Below are 18,733 nucleotides of genomic sequence, written 5' to 3'. Positions count from 1 at the left end.
AAACATGGGCGGGAGGGTGCTGTTGCGCTCGTGTCCTGCTTGGGGGTTTCCCTTGGGCAGCTGGTTGGCCGCTGTGTGAACAGAATGCTGGACTAGATGGACCCTTGGTCTGATCCAGCACAGCTCTTCTTCTGTTCTTATGGTCAAAGCACTCTGGTTATGCATTAATGGTTATTTGTTACATAGGAAGTAATCCATGTTTGTTTATCCTAGAGTGGCTATTGTGTGTGTTCAAGTTTTGTTTTTATAAAATGTGTTTTATGGGGCTTTATATGTTTGTAAAGTTTGCGGAGTTTTGTTTTCGTCAAATACTTGAATATCCAAACTTGTTAGTCTTTCTGCTGCTTTGTTGGGTTTTATTTCCTTCTGAATTTTTTCTTTTCTTTGCAAGGGAGGATTATAGAAGGAAGCAGACAGCTATTCAGATAAGGACTAGAAGCTTGACATTGGCATGGGGAGAGAGAAGATGTTTAAATGGTGAAGTGAGGTGGCTGTGGCAATCTGAGAAAAATATGTGTTTTTAGCAGAGGCCAGGAATGTTGCAAACAGCCTTGTGAGATGGCAGTGTGTAAATTTTAATAAAGTATTGATCACCAGATTTTGACTTCTTGCCACAATGAAAAGAAGAGCTTCAACGTTTGTTGTACATCAAGCCCCCAAAGTCTGGATGAGCTAGGATGTCATGCTTCTGTTTCTGATAGAGTGGCACACAGACGCTAAATGGAAATTAAGTAGCCTTCAAGTTAGCAGTCCTCATTGTTTTCAACTAGGTCAGGGTATTTTTACTTCAGTTTAATGTTTGAAGGGCCGTGGTGGCTTAGTGGTTAAGACGCTGAACTGCAGACCGGAAGGTCGGCAGTTCGAGACCCGAGTGCTGCGTGATGGAGTGAGCTCCCGTCTTCGGTCCCAGCTTCTGCCAGCCTAGCAGTTCGAAAGCAAGAAATTGCAAGTAGATAAATAGGTACCGCCTCGGCAGGAAAGGTAACAGCGTTCCGTGCACCTCGGTGTTCAGTCATGCCGGCCACATGACCACGGAAGCGCCTTCGGACAGCGCTGGCTCTTCGGCTTAGAAACGGGGATGAGCACGTTCCTAGAGTCGGAAACGACTGGTTGGGGACACCTTTACCTTTACCTTTTTTAATGTTTGGAGAATTGGACAGAAAAGTTGTCCATTGCAAGCAAGCAGCAGCTGTGGATACTGTTTGTTGTTGTTGTTGTTCAGTCGTTCAGTCGTGTCCGACTCTTTGTGACCCCATGGACCATAGCACGCCAGGCCTTCCTGTCCTGCGCTCTCTCCCAGAGCGTGCTCAAGTTCATATTCATTGCATCCGTGATGCTATCTAGCCATCTCATCCTCTGCTGCCCCTTCTCCTTTTGCCTTCAGTCTTTCCCAGCATCAGGGTCTTTTCCAGGGAGTTTTCTCTTCGCATTAGGTGGCCAAAATATTGGAGCTTCAGCTTCATTATCTGTCCTTCCAATGAGCACTCAGGGTTGATTTCCTTTAGGATGGACTGATTTGACCTCCTTGCAGTCCAGGGGACTTGTAAGAGTCTTCTCCAGCACCACAGTTCGAAAGCATCAATTCTTCGGCGCTCAGCCTTCCTTATAGTCCAGCTCTCACAGCCATACATTACTACTGGGAAAACCATAGCTTTGATTAGACGGACCTTTGTCGGCAAGGTGATGTCTCTGCTTCTGACTATGCTGTCTAGGTTGGCCATAGCTTTCCTCCCAAGGAGCAAGCGTCTTTTAATGTCATGGCTACACTCACCGTCTGCGGTGATCTTGGAGCCCAAGAAAGTAAAATCTGTCACTGCTTCCATTTCTTCCCCTTCTATATGCCAGGAAGTGATAGGGCCAGATGCCATGATCTTAGTTTTTTTAACGTTGAGTTTCAAACCAGCTTTTGCACTCTCCTCTTTCACCCTCAACAAGAGGCTCTTGAGATCCTCTTTGCTTTCTGCCATTAGGGTGGTATCGTCTGCATATCGGAGGTTGTTGATAATTCTCCCAGCAATCTTAATTCCGATCTGTGATTCATCCAACCCAGCATTTCTCATGATGTACTCTGCATATAAGTTAAATAAGCAGGGTGACAATATGCAGCCTTGTCGTACTCCTTTCCCAATTTTGAACCAATCGGTTGTTCCATGTCTGGTTCTTACTGTTGCTTCTTGACCCTCATACAGGTTTCTCAGGAGACAGGTAAGGTGGTCTGGTACTCCCATCACTTTCAGAATTTGCCACAGTTTGTTGTGATCCACACAATCAAAGGCTTTAGCGTAGTCAATGAAGCAGAAATAGACGTTTTTCTGGAATTCTCTTGCTTTCTCCATGATCCAGTGAATGTTGGCGATTTGATCTCTAGTTCCTCTGCCTCTTCGAAACCCCGCTTGTACTTCCGGTAGTTCTCGGTTCGCATACTGCTGAAGCCTAGCTTGTAGGATTTTGAGCATCACCTTGCTGGCATGTGAAATGAGCGCAATTGTGCGGTAGTTTGAACACTCTTTGGCGTTGCCCTTCTTTGGAATTGGAATGTAAACTGACCTTTTCCAGTCTTGTGGCCACTGTTGAGTGTTCCAGATTTGTTGGCATATTGAATGCAGCACTTTAACAGCATCATCTTTTAGGATTTTAAATAGCTCGGCTGGAATACTGTCATCTCCGCTAGCTTTGTTGTTACTAATGCTTCCTAAGGCCCACTTGACTTCACTCTCTAGGATGTCCGGCTCAAGTTCAGTGACCGCACTATCATGGCTATCAGGGACATTCAGATGTTTCCTGTATAGTTCTTCTGTGTATTCTTTCCACCTCTTCTTAATCTCATCTGCTTCTGTTAAGTCCCTGCCTTCTTTGTCCTTTATCATGCCCGTCTTTGCACAAAACGTTCCCTTGAGATCTCCAATTTTCTTGAAGAGATCTCTAGTCTTTCCCATTCTGTTGTTTTCCTCGATTTCTTTGCATTGTTCATTTAAGAAGGCCTTCTTGTCTCTCCTTGCTATTCTCTGGAACTCTGCATTCAGTTGGGTATATCTTCCCCTTTCTCCCTTGCTTTTCGCTTCCCTTCTTTCGTGAGCTACTTGTAAAGCCTCATCAGACAGCCACTTGGCTTTCTTGCATTTCTTTTTCTTTGGGATGGATTTCGTTGCTGCCTCCTGAACAATGTTACGGACCTCCGTCCATAGTTCCTCAGGCACTCTGTCTATCAGGTCTAATCCCTGAAATCTATTCCTCACCTCCACTGTATATTCATCAGGGATATGATTTAGGTCATACCTGAACGGTTTAGTGGTTTTCCCGACGTTCTTCAATTTAAACCGAAATTTTGCAAGAAGCAGCTCATGATCTGAGCCACAGTCAGCTCCCGGTCTTGTTTTTACTGACTGTATGGAGCTTCTCCATCTTTGGTTGCAAAGGACATAATCAATCTGATTTCGATATTGACCATCTGGTGACGTCCATGTGTAGAGTCGCCTCTTGTGCTGTTGGAAAAGAGTGTTTGCTATGATCAGCATGTTCTCTTGGCAAAACTCTATTAGCTTTTGTCCTGCTTCATTTTGTACACCAAGGCCATGCCTGCCTGTTATCCCGGTGATTTCTTGACTTCCTACTTTAGCATTCCAATCCCCTATGATGAAGAGGACATCTTTTTTTGGTGTTAGTTCTAGAAGGTGTTGTAGGTCTTCATAGAACCGATCAACCTCAGCTTCTTCGGCCTCAGTGGTTGGGGCATAGACTTGAATTACTGTGATGTTGAATGGTTTGCCTTGGATTCGTACTGAGATCATTCTATCATTTTTAAGATTGTACCCCAGTACTGCTTTTCCCACCCTTTTGTTGACTATGAGTGCTACTCCATTTCTTCTAAGGGATTCTTGCCCACAGTAGTAGATATGATGGTCACCTGAATTAAATTCTCCCATGCTTGTCCATTTTAGTTCACTGATTCCCAAGATGTCGATGTTCAATCTTGCCATCTCATGTTTGACCACCTCCAGCTTACCTTGATTCATTGATCTGACATTCCAGGTTCCTAAACAATATTGTTCTTTACAGCATCGGATTTTCTTTTCACCACCAGACACATCCACAGCTGAGTGTCCTTTCGGGTTTGGCCCAGCCGCTTCACTCTTTCTGGCGCTACTTGGAAATACCCTCTGCTCTTCCCCAGTAGCATATTGGACACCTTCCGACCTGAGGGGCTCATCTTCCGGCGTCATCTCTTTTAGCCTTGTGATACGTTCCATGGGGTTTTCTTGGCAAGAATACTGGAGTGGGTTGCCATTTCCTTCTCCAGTGGACCACATTTTGTCAGAACTCTCTGCCATGACCTGTCCGTCTTGGGTGGCCCTGCACGGCATGGCTTATGGCTTCACTGAGTTACGCAAGCCCCTTCGCCACAACAAGGCAGTGATCCATGAAGGGGGTGGATACTTTTAAGTAACCTTTCAAATCTTGCCAGCAAGGTGAAGGAATTCCAGACATGGGAAGTCTCTGTTCTTCTGTCTTTTGCATTCTGCTGTAGAACCCCAGTAATTCTGTTACAAGTTCACTTTTCCCATTAGGCAAGATGTGTTTCAATCAGATGCAACGTATTCTGAATGCAGAGCACAATGGAGTATGAAATGTATAACTCTGTGCATATACAGATGCTTATTTCTGCTCCCCCTCATCGCTTATAAATCTTAGAAGATACAGGCACCCATGAATGATGGAATGTCGAAAGTGGAGATTAGGTGAACGAAGCAGAATACTTCCCACTAATATCTATCTTATCTATCTCTGTATATTTATGGATCTGCATGGAGAGGAAGGCACTCTGAGGAACATTTTTAGCTTTGGGTCTAATTAGTTTCCTCTGAAGTTTTAAATTAATTTTGGGCAATTTGCGATGCAGATTAAAGCACTTTACACCTTTTTAGTTCTGCAGGCAAGCCCTGTCAAAGTGAAGCGCCTGTGAGGAGAGAAGGCCAGGTGAATGTCATGGTTAGCGCAGAGGAGACACCCACGAGTTCCCCGGCTCTCCTTGCCTTGTGATCTCCAGTGTCCTTGGGGCTCCTTAGTCCCAACCCCCCTTTGGTGTAGGCAAACTGGCAAGCTGATTTTAAGCAGGACTCGTGGCTTGGTTCTGTAAACTGTACTGAATGGGGGGTCTTTGGTTTCGCTAGTATCTACAAGTAAATCTTGTAAGTCACGTTGTGTGTTGGTTTTGTGAGTGACAGAAAAGTGGGATAAAAATCATAGTATATTTAACAATTATTTTAAAATAAATAATATTTCATCCTGCCAACAGGCACGGATATCATCTTGCAGCCTTGTCTAATATGGGCTGTACATGTTACTGTCTTTGATGTCAGTGGCTGCAGCTTGGCGGGGGGGGGGGGACACACGGGCCTCTAGGGGTCCCTCAGCCAATTCTGCAGGCCCCACTGCCCTGCTACCAGTATAGCTGGTGAAGAGGACCAAAGAACAACAGAGAGGCAATTCAGAGTCTGCACCAGCTTGCTGGGTTAGTTTATTTGAGTATATGAATCTGCCTTATAGTGTCTCATGCCAATGGTCTATCTTGCCCAGTACTGACTGGTACAAAAGTCCTATGTACATAGAAAGCCACCATTTTATGGAGAAGGAAGGCTTTCCCCTGACATGCTAGTTTTCTATGTGCGGGGGGGGGGATGAATGGAGAGGCATTCAGTTGTGTGGGAGTCCCGTTTGGATTCTGAAGTGATACAGTCCTGACAGAGGCTTACCACTTCATTGGGAACAAGATAATTGGACTGGATTCAGATGCGGTCATGCTTAAAGTAGAACCATTGAAATCTATGGGATTTAAGTTAGTCATGGCTAACATCCCATTGGTTCCAGCGGGCCTGCTCTAAGCATGACCAAGTCTGGTTCCAAGCCCCAAGCCTTAATGAGGATGCAGCGTTGGGCTAGGCTGTACTGGGGCCGGTAGGCATAATCGCTACACTTGAGGAGACTTTGATGTGTCGTCTGTTTGATTTATGCCAGGGCTGTGCTCTTTAACATTAGCAAGGATTTCCATCTTCAGGGGGCCTGGGCTCCCTGCCCCTTCCAGCTGTCTGAGCCCATTGTTTTCCGCTTGGTGGGTTGCTCGGGGCAGCTTTGAACGTTGGCTTTGAAATTCTGTCAGTGAATAATTTCCCAACTGCCAAGCAAAACAAGACAGTCGAGCTGAAGCATTTGAAGCTGGTTGGTGGGATACCTGTGTGGAAGAGGCCATGGCTCAATGGTGGAGCCCCAGCTTTGCATGCGGAAGGTCCCTGGTTCTGTCCCCGGCATCTCCAGGTAGGATGGGGAAAGATCCCTGCCCAAAATCCTAGAGAGCCATTGCTGCCGGTCAGTGTTGACAATAAATCAGGAATTATGGGAGTTGCAGTCCAACCATCCAGAAGGCACCAGGTTGGGGAAGGCTGCAGTAAATACTCAGCTAGAACCATGGCCTGACTCCGTATAAGGCAGCTTCCCTACATTCCCCTGAAAAAGTTACCAGAGTTTGCAAAGGGGGACCAGAACTCCATGGTGGAGTACCTGCTTTGCTTGCAGAAGATCGCAGATTTGCTCCCTGGCTTTTCCAGCTGAAAGGGAGTAGCTGATGAGGGTGGCCTCTGCCAGAGACTTTTAGAGAGACCTTAAGAAGAACCACCCTACTGGATCAGAGCACAAGAGCAGTGCTAACTCAGCTAACTCAGTTTAGATGCTGAACCTAATGGTCTTACGGGGACTCCCCTTTAGACTGCCATGTGTATTGTTCCCGCTAGACCTGGGGGTCTCCAATATGGTGCCCATCGGCTGCTCTTTTGGAGTTCGCCAGGTTCCCTGCCTCTCCTGAGGCTTATTTTTTCTTACAATTATTTTAAAATCACACTTCTTTAAAAAAAGCTGGGAGGCTGGCTTTCTACAAAGCAAAGTGCTGCCTTCCAAGGCCATCTTTATTTGGGTTTAAAAAAGTGGTTTTGTGTTTTGGAGCTCAGACCTTACGTCTGTTTTGTCGCTAGGTTCTTGGGGAAATTACTTTTCTTTTAATCCTCGCCAGTTTTGGTTCTGGGAAATGAAGGTTTTGTGACCGGCCATGGCCACCACCATGGCAGCCATTTTATGAATGGGCAAGTCCCCCCCATGGCAGCCATTTTGTGAGAGCACCCACAGCACTCTCTCGAAATTCCAGATGTACCCTCCCACCCAAAAAGTTAAGGGTCCCCCGATCTAGCCCCAAAGACTACGTTCTCTCTGACTTGCAGGGACTGCATGATGATATTCATGACAGCTATAAGAACCATCCACATTTAGAGGCGTACCAGTACCCAGAGTAAGTCTTATTACCTTCAGACCCTTGCTCGTTGGTCACCGTGGGACTCAGGATGGTGGATTTGATGGATCTGTGGCAGTAGTTCAATGTTCAGGGTCCTGCAGCTCCGTGGGCCCCCTAGAGATCGACAGGTGATGGGGGGGGTGACAAACAGTCCTGATGCTGGCCTTTGATCTTGTCCAGCAAGACGTAACCTGCTAGGTGGGAGGAAATGGTTGCAGGAAGACTTTTTGAATTCTAAGGCAGTGTGGGCATTTGGGCAGCAAAATGCCTCGATGGCATCTGTTCACAGGAAAAGGGCAATGCATCTTCACACTATATGTTTTTAATAACAGCACTTAAAGAAATCCAAAGTTGGGATTAAAGATAGCTCTTTCATGTATTGTGACCTTATTTATACATTTGAAAATCACCACTGCCATAATCCCAGCCCCCCCCCCCGCCCCTTCCCCAGCCCCCAACTAGAGACATTATCCAATCTCTGGCATAGTCAGAAGGCCAAAATAATGAACTGATGGTTAGGGTCTGTGGCCCCACTCAGAGCTAAGGTCATGGGTGGATGGCAGTGGTATATGAGCCTGGTGGAAGGAGATCCGTGACATCTGCTTAAGCCTGTCACAGTGCAAAGAATCGCTAAGGTAACAAAAGACTTGTATTCTTTCATGGAGGTGAACATGTATAACGAAGCAATTCAACTGTCTTTTCAGGAAAACATAGATTGCCATGGCGAGACTTAATTCGGTGCTTTATTTTTGCACCAAAGAGCTGCTTTCGGAAACAATTTCCTGCCTTGCAATGCATTAAAATGTTGTTGCTGTGCATTTCCTTGTCATTACCAATATTTCTTTAACCAAAGCCAACTAAAGCAAAATGATATTTTTCTTTCTCTCCTTTTTACCTTCCTTCTTGAGAAGAGGTCTCTTTTCTTTCTCCTCTTCTTTCTCGCCAAGACATTGCATATCAAATTTATCATATACATACATACATACATATATATATATACATATATATATATATATATATATATATACATGCTTAGAATAATTGTCTTCCCCTTCCTTTCCCCGTGTTCCCTCTCCCCCCCCTTTTTTTCTGGTATGACAGCAAATGCTTGGCCCCATATTAAATCAAGCGCTGGCATGCAAAAGCCCCCTGACAAGCCTGCAAATGGTTTAGTTACAAGGCTGCTTTAGCCAGTTCTTATTTGTAAATGACAATTTTCTACAGCAAAATATATGCTTGGACTTCAATTGTAGAGCCGTGGATTGCAGCCAGGAGAGGAATAATTGAATTTTAATGCTGCTCGGTTTTAAGGTGATTTTATTTAAAAGAGGGAATTAAGTCTCTGAAAGATGGTTAGGATGGGAGCTGTGGGGGTGTAGTTTCTACCCCGGCCAGCTTCCAATAGCATTTGAAATTGGACTGGTGTTTAATTTGTTTGGCGCTCAGCCTGAGGTTCTTGCGAGGGGAGGGTGGGTTTATATGGCCCAAGCACGGTGTAGATCTAAAAAGGTTTTGAATCTTCCCTATGATTCCATCCTTGGCTTCCCAGTGGTGCCTGCTGGCATTCCCAATTCAGTATTTATTCCTAGACTATTAGGGGTGTAAGCAGTGTTTGGCTCGTGAGATGGCCCTCACTTGAGGCTTTTTCGGTTTGAGGATATATTCTGCTTCTCTTGGAGGGCAGCCAACCTGTACGGCAGACGTGGGTCATGATCAGTCTTGTGTGGCCTCCAGCCCTCTTTGTTATAACCCCGTGGCCTACCAATGTGTTTGCATGTACAAAGCAAGGGTTCTCCAGACAGATAATCTCTGAATAGTGATGGTGTAACTAATCTGAGTTAAGCGATCCTGGATATACACTGTTGCTTCACAAGTTCCTTGCTGAGTCAAGCCATGGTCTACCTAGTATCCATCATGTCCCGCAAGCTGTAGTCAACTAAGTGATCCACCAGAAATTAGCACATCCGTGCATCACAATTTACCTTCTGCCAGTGCTCAAATTAAAGGGGGAAAGGTGTTTTTTTGGGGGGGTCTCCTGAATCTCCCCCTTTTAGCCAGTCATGGCCCCCTGTAGTGAGGTCTGCCTGTAATTCGAGCATTTCTGTCCACCCACCCCTGCTGCAGCACAGCCAAATACTTATTTTTTTAAAAAAATATTTTATAATACAGCATATGTATGTATTATATGTGTGCATGCGTGCACACACCCATACCCACATACACGTACTTGTTTTGATTCTTCTTGCTTTCTTCTGTTCTTGTTTTACCTGCTGCTTTTAGTATTACTATCCTTTTTTACGATCTTTTTGTTGCCGTTTAGTACGTTTCTATCCTGTCCCTCCTCCAAGGAGCTCAAGGTGGTGTATATGGTTCTTTTTCCCTCTCCCCCATTTTATCCTCACAGCAATCTTGTGATGTAGGTTAAGCTGAGAAACAGGGAGTAACCTAACATCATGAGTGAGTGAGGACTTGAACCTGGGTCTCGCCAGTCCCGGTCTGGCACTTTAACCACCACACCACACTGCTAGTCACTTTGAGGTTTTGGCAACGAGGCAGAATATAAATTTAGAAACACGCACACACCACCTCTGTATTATAGGACGGGTATTAAATCTTTCTGTCTCCTCTCCGCACCCTTTCCCTGGAACACTGCTGGGTATACCAGTTCAGTCCCTTTCAAATAATCTCCATCGTTGTCCACCTGGCTCCTGGCTTGTGTTACCTGTGTCACACACCTGCCCAGCCGCACCCCACTTCTTCCTGTGCTATTCAAGTACCAGACAGGGATTTCTTATTAAGGCGGCCACTTTCATGTCTCCAAAAAAGAGGAACCGTATTGCCCAAACAAGAGGACAAAAGAGGAGACAGATCTGCATGAAGTTTGCATGTGCCAGTTTAAACATATAGATGCACATTTAGAAATAATTACTATCCTTTCAATGGAAACACAGTATGTCTGACCTCACGGGAGAAAACTTGTGTCCAGGTGACCAGTGCATAGTTGAACTATGGAATTCACCTCCACAAGCTGTAGTGATGGCCACCAATTTGGCTGGTTTTAAAAGGGGGTTAGACAGATTCCTGGAGGAGAAGGCTGTCCTTCTCCCGACGGCTATACACTGCTTCCAGTATCAGAGGCAGTATTCCTATGTGTGCCACTTGCCAGGGAACATGGGTGGGAGGGTGCTGTTGCACTCGTGTCCTGCTTGTGGATTTCCTGGGGGCAGCTGATTGGCCACTGTGTGAACAGGATGCTGGACTAGATGGACCCTTGGTCTGATCCAGCAGGGCTCTTCTTATATTCATGTTCTTATGTGTCTACTCAGTCTGCTGTCCAGGTGTGAATCACTGATGGGCAATTTCAAGGCCCCTTGCTCTCCCTTTTTATGGTTCTTTATCTTGAACCTGGACTTCAACTGGACAACCCTTCAAACAGAGGATACCCTAATATAGAGCAGGGATGGGCAATATGTGGCCCTCACATTTTGGCCCACAACTCCCATCAGCCTTAGGCAGCACAGCCAATGATGAGCAGTGATGGGAGTTGTAGGCTAAAACCTCTGAAGGGTCACAAGTTGCCCACCCCTGATATGGTCTTCTGACAGCCCTTCATATAGAGGACTGTATAGTAGGACACATAGCCACCCTGTTCCTGATCCTCTTTGTCCTCTTTGGTGATCCCGGTGGCATCTTTTGCCCTCCACCGGGGTTGCTCCACTTTTCTGTCTCCACTGGAGACCCACTACTTGAGTGGCAAATATGTATTCACAGCCTTTTGAAGGATAGGAGAAAGTATTGCTCTTTATCCCCAACCAGCACCTCTCTGGTCCCATGCTCATGGCTTCCTTGACATACTCGGAACAAGTGGTAGGTTTTCTCTTTCCCGCCCCATGCCTGGTGTCATTCAAACCCTGCAGAGGTAGGGGTACTTTGCTGTTAAAGCAGCAGCAAACTACTGCTGGGACAGCAGATGTTGGCCCCTTCCCTCCATTTTTGCTTTTGTCTGTGCTTTTGCGGGAGCTGGAAGTGGGGGAGAAGCATCCAGTGATCATCTTCCTTGCCAGATGAGCAGGAGAAGTTCAGCCAACAGCCTGCAGCTCCTTCTTCCAGTAGGCCAAAATAGAGTATTGCGATACCAACTGTTACACCGCACCATATTCTTTCTAAAAATGGTTAGTGTCTGTGCTTCTTGTCTTCACTTGTATGTGCCTGCAGCTTACAACTTCATTTTAATAAGCAATTGTCTTCAAGGACATCTTGGTATGTCAGCAGCTTTCTGATAAATACATCTCTCTCTCTCTCTCTTTTTTTCTTTTCCTTAGCTCCATTTGGTTGTTGTCCCCCTCCCACCTGTTCTGGAGAGGAATATTTTGCCTTTTGCGAACACAGTAACACATATGCCACCTCCTAGGGCCCCTTAGCCAGTGTTTAACCAAGTTAATTTTATTGCTGTAAGCTGCTTTGGAAGGGCTTCTGCCCTGAAAGGTGGCCAAGATTTTTTTAAAAATAAATAAATTTTAATTGATTAAATCCGAACAAATTTGCATATGACTAAGATACTTATCCTGAGGACCAAAAGCATATACTTCTAGATTGTGCATGTATATGTCATAGCAGGCGCTATGTTAGAAGAGGCATTCCCTCCTGTGTTGAGAGTAAAGGGCGAAGGCCTCTTCTAAGGTGGTGCCTGTCACCTGCAGTTTTAATTAGTGCCCGTATATGTAACTTGTTGCTCAATGTTAGTCTATTAAAGAGGTTTTTAAACAAAAGCTGGTTTGAAACTCAACATTAAAAAAACTAAGATCATGGCATCTGGCCCCATCACTTCCTGGCATATAGAAGGGGAAGAAACGGAAGCAGTGACAGATTTTACTTTCTTGGGCTCCAAGATCGCCGCAGACGGTGACTGTAGCCATGAAATTAAAAGACGCTTGCTCCTTGGGAGGAAAGCTATGGCCAACCTAGACAGCACAGTGAGAAGCAGAGACATCACCTTGCCGACAAAGGTTTGTATAATCAAAGCTATAGTTTTCCCAGTAGTAACGTATGGCTGTGAGAGCTGGACTATAAGGAAGGCTGAGCGTGGAAGAATTGATGCTTTCGAACTATGGTGCTGGAGAAGACTCTTACGAGTCCCCTGGACTGCAAGGAGGTCCAATCAGTCAGTCCTAAAGGAAATCAACCCTGAGTGCTCATTGGAAGGACAGATACTGAAGCTGAAGCTCCAATATTTTGGCCACCTAATGCGAAGAGAAAACTCCCTGGAAAAGACCCTGATGCTGGGAAAGACTGAAGGCAAAAGGAGAAGGGGACGGCAGAGGATGAGATGGCTAGATAGCATCACCAATGCAGTGAATATGGACTTGAGCATGCCCCGGGAGAGAGCAGAGGACAGGAAGGCCTGGCGTGCTCTGGTCCATGGGGTCACGAAGAGTTGGACATGACTGAACGACTGAACAGCAACAACAACAAACTGATTAATTGGGGGAGGGTGTCTTCTTTCCCTCCAAGGCTGCAATCCTATGCATGTTTAGACAGAAAAACGTCCTCCAACTCCCAGCATGCCCCAGCCAGCATGGCTGGCTGGGGTATGCTGGGAATTGTAGGATGTTCTTCTGTCTAAACATGCATAGGATTGCGCTCTAAGGGAACTAAGGGAATTTTGCAAGCCCTTGTTGTAGGGTGTTACATGTTCAAGTGAATATCTTCCAAACTGCTCTGTTTGCAGCCAGAGAATAATTTTTCCCTTGTTGGTTTCCCCCTTGAATCCCTCCCACCCTGAGCTCCCTAAGCCACAGACAAGATGATCTCACTAAAATTAGTTTTTAATTGATCCTCAGAGTAACAGAACGCTCCTGCATGCAGTGCAAGTCACAACACATTTGCTGCCTTGGCCAAAAAGGTGCTTCAAGTCGTTTTTTTTGACTCCTCTTAAGATTTTGCTACACATTTTGTGCGATTTGGGATGAAGTCTTTATTGCTCTTTCCGCCATGCGCCACCTTCATGGTGCCCCTGCCCCCACAAAAGCTCAGAAGCCCAATTTTTTTCACAGTCTCTGTGCAGTCATACGTAAGAGGTCTGTATCTGTGCAGAGCAGCATTTCAGAAACTTCTAGAGCTTAGAAGAACCAGGCAGGTCCCCATGCAACCACATGCCTCAGAGGCAGTGCTAAGGCACTCCCCACGGTTCCTTTTCGAGCACTGCCCGAACACCGTGATAGGGAACTCTCTCTAGAGCAGGGATGGGGAACCTTAGACCTGTGGGGCCTCAGGCAAGGCCCCTCCCCAAAGCCCCGTTCCCCCAGAGGAGAGAGCGGGAGGGAGAGTGTCTGAGCCGCGGCAGGGAAGTCAATGGAGGAGCGAAGCTGGCCAAGAACGCTTTGCTGCTCCGTTGCCTTCCCTGCGAAGACGGCACCTCAGTGGACTTCGCTCTGTCTGGGCTATCCCTGGATGGGTAAAGCCCGTGCAGAGCGAAGCAGGCTCCCTGACTGAGGCACCAGCTGGAGGAGCTCAAGATGGTGGTTTAGCCCAGCCTGCGATGTCATCTGGCCGGTGGGGTTGGGGGCAATCCAGTCCCCAAACCCAAACTGGTTCTTCACTCCTGCTCTAGAGCTTTAGAACCCCCCCCCCACACAAATACAATAACTATTCCCCCAAAAATATTTTACCTCAGTTTTCGTATATTTCCATCTCCCTTTGTTTTAATTTACCTTAATCGTCCGAGGGAGAGAGAGAGAGAATAGGGTTCAGAGAATTTTTCCTCAAGAGTACTCCTCAATGTTTACCTCAGTTTAATGCGCTCTCTCAAAGTATCAGTATTATTAGCCATTTATATAGGCTTTCGGGCCTAAGAAGCCATCTCTCCTTCCTTACGTCCTCTCTGTCAGCTTTCCCGCTCTTTCAAGCGCGCGCACACACACACACACACCGGCAAACTGACACCAGACTCCCAAATCACTGAGACTTCTTTACTGCAGGAAATCCCACAGCAAAAGCTTAATGGTTACGCTCTTCAAAAATCTTATAGCTGAGGGTCAGTAGCTGTAGGGCTCTATGTAATTCCAGAACAACCCAAAGCTTAAAACTACAACCATGACACTGTTGCGGTTTCCGAGACCCGCTAAAAGTATGGCTTCCTAGGGCCTTATTGCTGGCAGGGCTCTGGGGCGGTTCAATTGGTGTTTTAGAACATTTGTCTTTATTTATTTTATTTATTTATTTATTTATTTATTTAAAACATTTGTATCCTGCCCTATATCATTAAGATCTCAGGGCAGCATGCAGATAAAATCAATTTAAACAGTATAAAACAATAAAATAATTTAAATGCCTAAAAACATATTAAACCATTACGTCTCCAAGCCTGCGGAAGTGAATCATGGCTGTCACCGAGGGGACTGAAGCGGAGAGAATTCCCCCATAACTTATCCACTGCTTCCTTTTCTTTTTTGGCCTGGCCAGAACGTGCAGGGGAATGCAGTGGGTGGCATGGGCAGGGCATGTATGCCATTTTTAAACGTTCCCTTATGTTCCCCCAAAACCCTATGCTATAATAGTTTTCATTGCAGGAAGCCCCCCGCCAACGGGGAATATTCAGAACTGGAATTCTCCAACCCACCGTCTGAAACAACATAGCGCATGCTGTAACCACAGTCCCGCCTTGTTCTGCTGCATGTGTAGATCAGGCCTTTGTCAGAGCTACATTGGCGAGGTAGCCAGAGTATTGGATATAGATCGGGGGACCTGTGTTCAAATCCCTGTTCGAAAAAGAAGCATGCATTGTGGGAATAATATGGTGGGTGAGTCCCAGGCTGTGTGCTTGAGCCCAGCAGCCTGACATGAAATGTGTGTTGAAAAGCCGAGCCATATTGGATGCGCCTGCTATCCTACATACCCTCCTTGGAGCAGGGAAGCCGTGTGCAGCACTGATCTTTAGTACCCCTGCTCCCAACATAAGAGCAGCACATTCCCCGGTGCATCCCAGGCTGATGTTGCGGTGGAATCCCGGAAGCATCTCTGTTGTTAAGGAACGTTTGCTCCCATCCCTGAACGTGGCTGGCTGGATAAAGAGAGGAGGGTGGGTATGCCAGGAGGCAATACAAACTGGGCTATTCAGTATCTGTAAAGAGGAGGCCTGCCTATTGCTCTGAGGTGATTGAAAATATCATGAATTTGTCATTTAATTATTGCTGTGCGCTGTCATGGGAACGTTTGGGGCTGGTAGGCAGTATATTAAGTGTTTTTAGATAGACAAAATGAATATATTTTTGAAGCTAAGAGGAAAGCATGCCTCCAGGTTTAACAGAGAAGGCAACTGCCTCAGGAACTCAAAGTTTGGAAGACATTATCTTGCATATCCCATCCTGAGCTCCTCGGCGGAAGGCAGGGATACAAGCATTGATTTGTTTTTAAATTATGGAAACCATTGCAGGCAGCCAGTGTGGGGGACTTTTTTCAAAGCAGTAGTGGTCAGGCTGAAGGAAATGTTTGATGCTTGGCTGCAATTTATTTTTGGTCTTTATATGAGGGCGAGGGGATAGTTTTTTCAAAATGAAAATGCTTATTAAAAGAAAATACCCAGTGGGCACCAGGGTTGATGAATGCCTAAGCCCGGCCATCAAAGCACTCTTAACCAAACAGCTGTACCTCATATAATTGAATTGAATATACATTCCTTTTCATGCAGAGAGTTTTTCGTTAACTGGATTAACGATAGCATCTGAAAACTATGTCTATGACAGGGATTGTTTTTGAATAATCTGGGCTAATGCTCTTTTCCCCCTTTTTCTAATTTCTTACAGATGGTCACAAGAACAAAGAAAATATTTGTAGGTGGATTATCGGCTAATACGGTAGTGGAAGATGTAAAGCAATACTTTGAACAGTTTGGCAAGGTAAGTTGCAGAGTGGGTCAACACAACATACTCTGAATTCTTTTTACTGTAGCTTTTGGGGAGCCCTAAATACACATTCCACAGCTACAGTCCATTGTGCAGGTAAACATGCCTTACGTAGATGTATGTACCCAGCATCTGAATGACTTGAGTATTTGTACCCCCAACTTTCTCTGTGTGGCAATAAATAGAGAGGGAATTTTATGATGTATTATCAGTGAATAAATCAACAAATGCCACTTCATGTATTGCCGAAGAGCATGTCATGCTTTTAGCAAAGTGATGCTCTTTGTGCAAACCAGCATGTTGTCAAGCAATTCAGTATCCCCACATCAGGCACACTGATGCACTTTTGTCTGGTCTAATATAAGATGTGGGTGATAATATTTTTTAGTGGTAAAGTGTGTGCGAGCGTGTGTATGCATGCGCACATGCATGAGAGAGAGAATTGTACATGATGCGATGTGAGATGTAGGAATTGCTGTGTTCGTATTTACCACGACCGAGTTTACTTGAATTTCAAACAGTTCAGTGAGGGTCTCTGGAATGTAGCTGCGATGCCACACATATCATAGGAGGCTTTGTGGCAGCGTTACAGAAGATTAACTGGAAATTCCCTTTTCCAGAACAGACATCTAATCTAAACTATACCAGGAAGAGCACTGGGGTACTTTTTGGAAACAGGCCACAGGTGCGCTCCGTAAAGTGGCCAGTTGGGTTTCTTCTGCAGGCTTTGGTCCTAAGGGCTGAACGAGCAGCATATGACATCTGTGGGCAGGACATATTACAAGTGTGGGGCCTGCTGCCAATGGCAGAAGCCCCATATGGACTTCTCCCCATCCTGAAGGTCTGTCATCATGGAGTATGTTGTTTGTGGCAGCCAGCAATGTGGATCATCAATGGTGTGGTGGCACCCGCATATGGGGTAACTTCCTTACTAAATGCTAGGGAGGGGGAGCATTTCACATGAGTACGGATGAGAGAACCAGGAATGCTCGAGTTTGCTGAAATTCTCCAAACTTCACTTCAAATCTTAGTTTGGCACTCTCCTGTTCTCATTCGCAACCTGTTGTCTCACTTTGTTCGAACAGGAAACGTGCATATTTTTGACTAAAGCATGAAAATGCAGAATTTAAAAATGCACAATTTAAATTGTGCATTTTTTAAGTGCACGCTTTCCCTCCATTTAGAACGCACCCTCGCCACTTGGAAGCCAACAGGGTGGGAGGAGTGGCGAAGGCAATCCTTGTCTACCCGTCCTCTGTTCTTTGCTTTTTTGCTATGCAGGCTTTTCAACTCATCTAAGTGAGGGCACTTTGGAGGGGGAAGGAGGGAGGCTGGAGGAGGCTCAGGATAACTAATATCCTGGACTGTCCAGTCTCCTCCCCTCCCTGCCCACTCTTTGCTCCTTCCCCAAGGCTGCTTTTCCGACCTTGGGGAGGCAGCCGGCTGAGCGGGGGAGGATCTCTGACTCCCCCTTCCAAGGCAGGACTGTTGTCTCTGACCTTGGAAGGATTTTACAAGCCATCTTATGTTTCCTGGGACAATCACTCAGAGGCCGTAGCATAGTTCCCTAAAGCATGAAAATGCAAATATATAAAGTTGCACATTTTTAAAGTTGTACATTTTTTTTTAGAAGTGCACATTTTTTAAAAAGTTCACTTAAAAAAAATGCACGTTTTGTGATCATGAACACATGTTTGGGGATTTGAGAACATTTTGGGAGAACACGCGTTCCCATTCTCAGTTGGGGTTGCAAATGCGACACTTCCGAGTAATTTGCGAACTGAATCAAAATTCATTTCTAGATACTAGGCTGCTGGGTTTGGTGGGAGCCCTGTGCTTCTTACAACCTGTTATTGCACCATGTGTAAGCCCAGTGCAGTCATGCCTACTCCTCAGACCATCAAGCTTTCAGACAAACAGTAGGCAACACATGACTAGGGACGTTTGAGAATTTTGTTCCTGTTCAACAAGTCATGTGAGCGTGTCCCGTTTGCAATCCTGAACGCAAATGCAAGCAGTTGTGCTTTTCTTCTAGACATGTTTGCAATTAGTGATTGTGTTCGAAAAATGTGTGTGTGTGTTTTAAGATGCACACTTTGAAATGTGCATTTTTCACACTTTAATCAATGGGAGGAAGTGTGGGCTTCTGAAAAATATGCACAGCGATGCACGCTTTTCCTGTTTGAACAAGCCTAAAAACAGGTCGAAAATGAACACGGGAGCGGGCTGAAACAAGCTTTAAAGTGATTTTCAGAGAATTTAGGTGAGCTCGAAAATCACTGGTTCTCCCATCCCTAGACATGACCCACTACATACAGTCTTGCGGCATTCTGGCTTGGATGCATATCGAATGGGTACCCGTGTGCACAACTTACAGTTGAGTGTGGTTGCAAACTACTCTTGTGCTATGCTTGCCTTTGTTATGTGATGCCCTTACAGATTAATTCTTTTTTGTACCTTTGTTTCAAGTAATACTACACTCCAGTGTGTGTAAAATATA

The 18,733-nt window shown here is 45.6% G+C and overlaps 1 protein-coding gene across 8 annotated transcripts in view; it reads left to right on the top strand.

The window, feature by feature from the left end:
* MSI2 (musashi RNA binding protein 2) overlaps nt 1-18,733 on the top strand; it is a 546,823-nt gene that overhangs the window by 142,878 nt on the left and 385,212 nt on the right. For all 8 annotated transcript variants that reach the window (XM_084822450.1, XM_084822448.1, XM_084822454.1 and 5 more), the window contains one exon: nt 16,135-16,227. In XM_084822450.1, coding sequence (XP_084678576.1) covers nt 16,135-16,227 — 93 coding nt within the window. The remainder of the gene's footprint in view (nt 1-16,134; nt 16,228-18,733) is intronic.

This window comes from Heloderma suspectum, chromosome 16, assembly GCF_057233095.1.
Source record: "Heloderma suspectum isolate Gila_16-S chromosome 16, 16-S_ref, whole genome shotgun sequence".
In the NCBI taxonomy this organism is placed as follows: domain Eukaryota; kingdom Metazoa; phylum Chordata; class Lepidosauria; order Squamata; family Helodermatidae; genus Heloderma; species Heloderma suspectum.
This window is presented reverse-complemented; position numbering and strand designations above follow the sequence as displayed.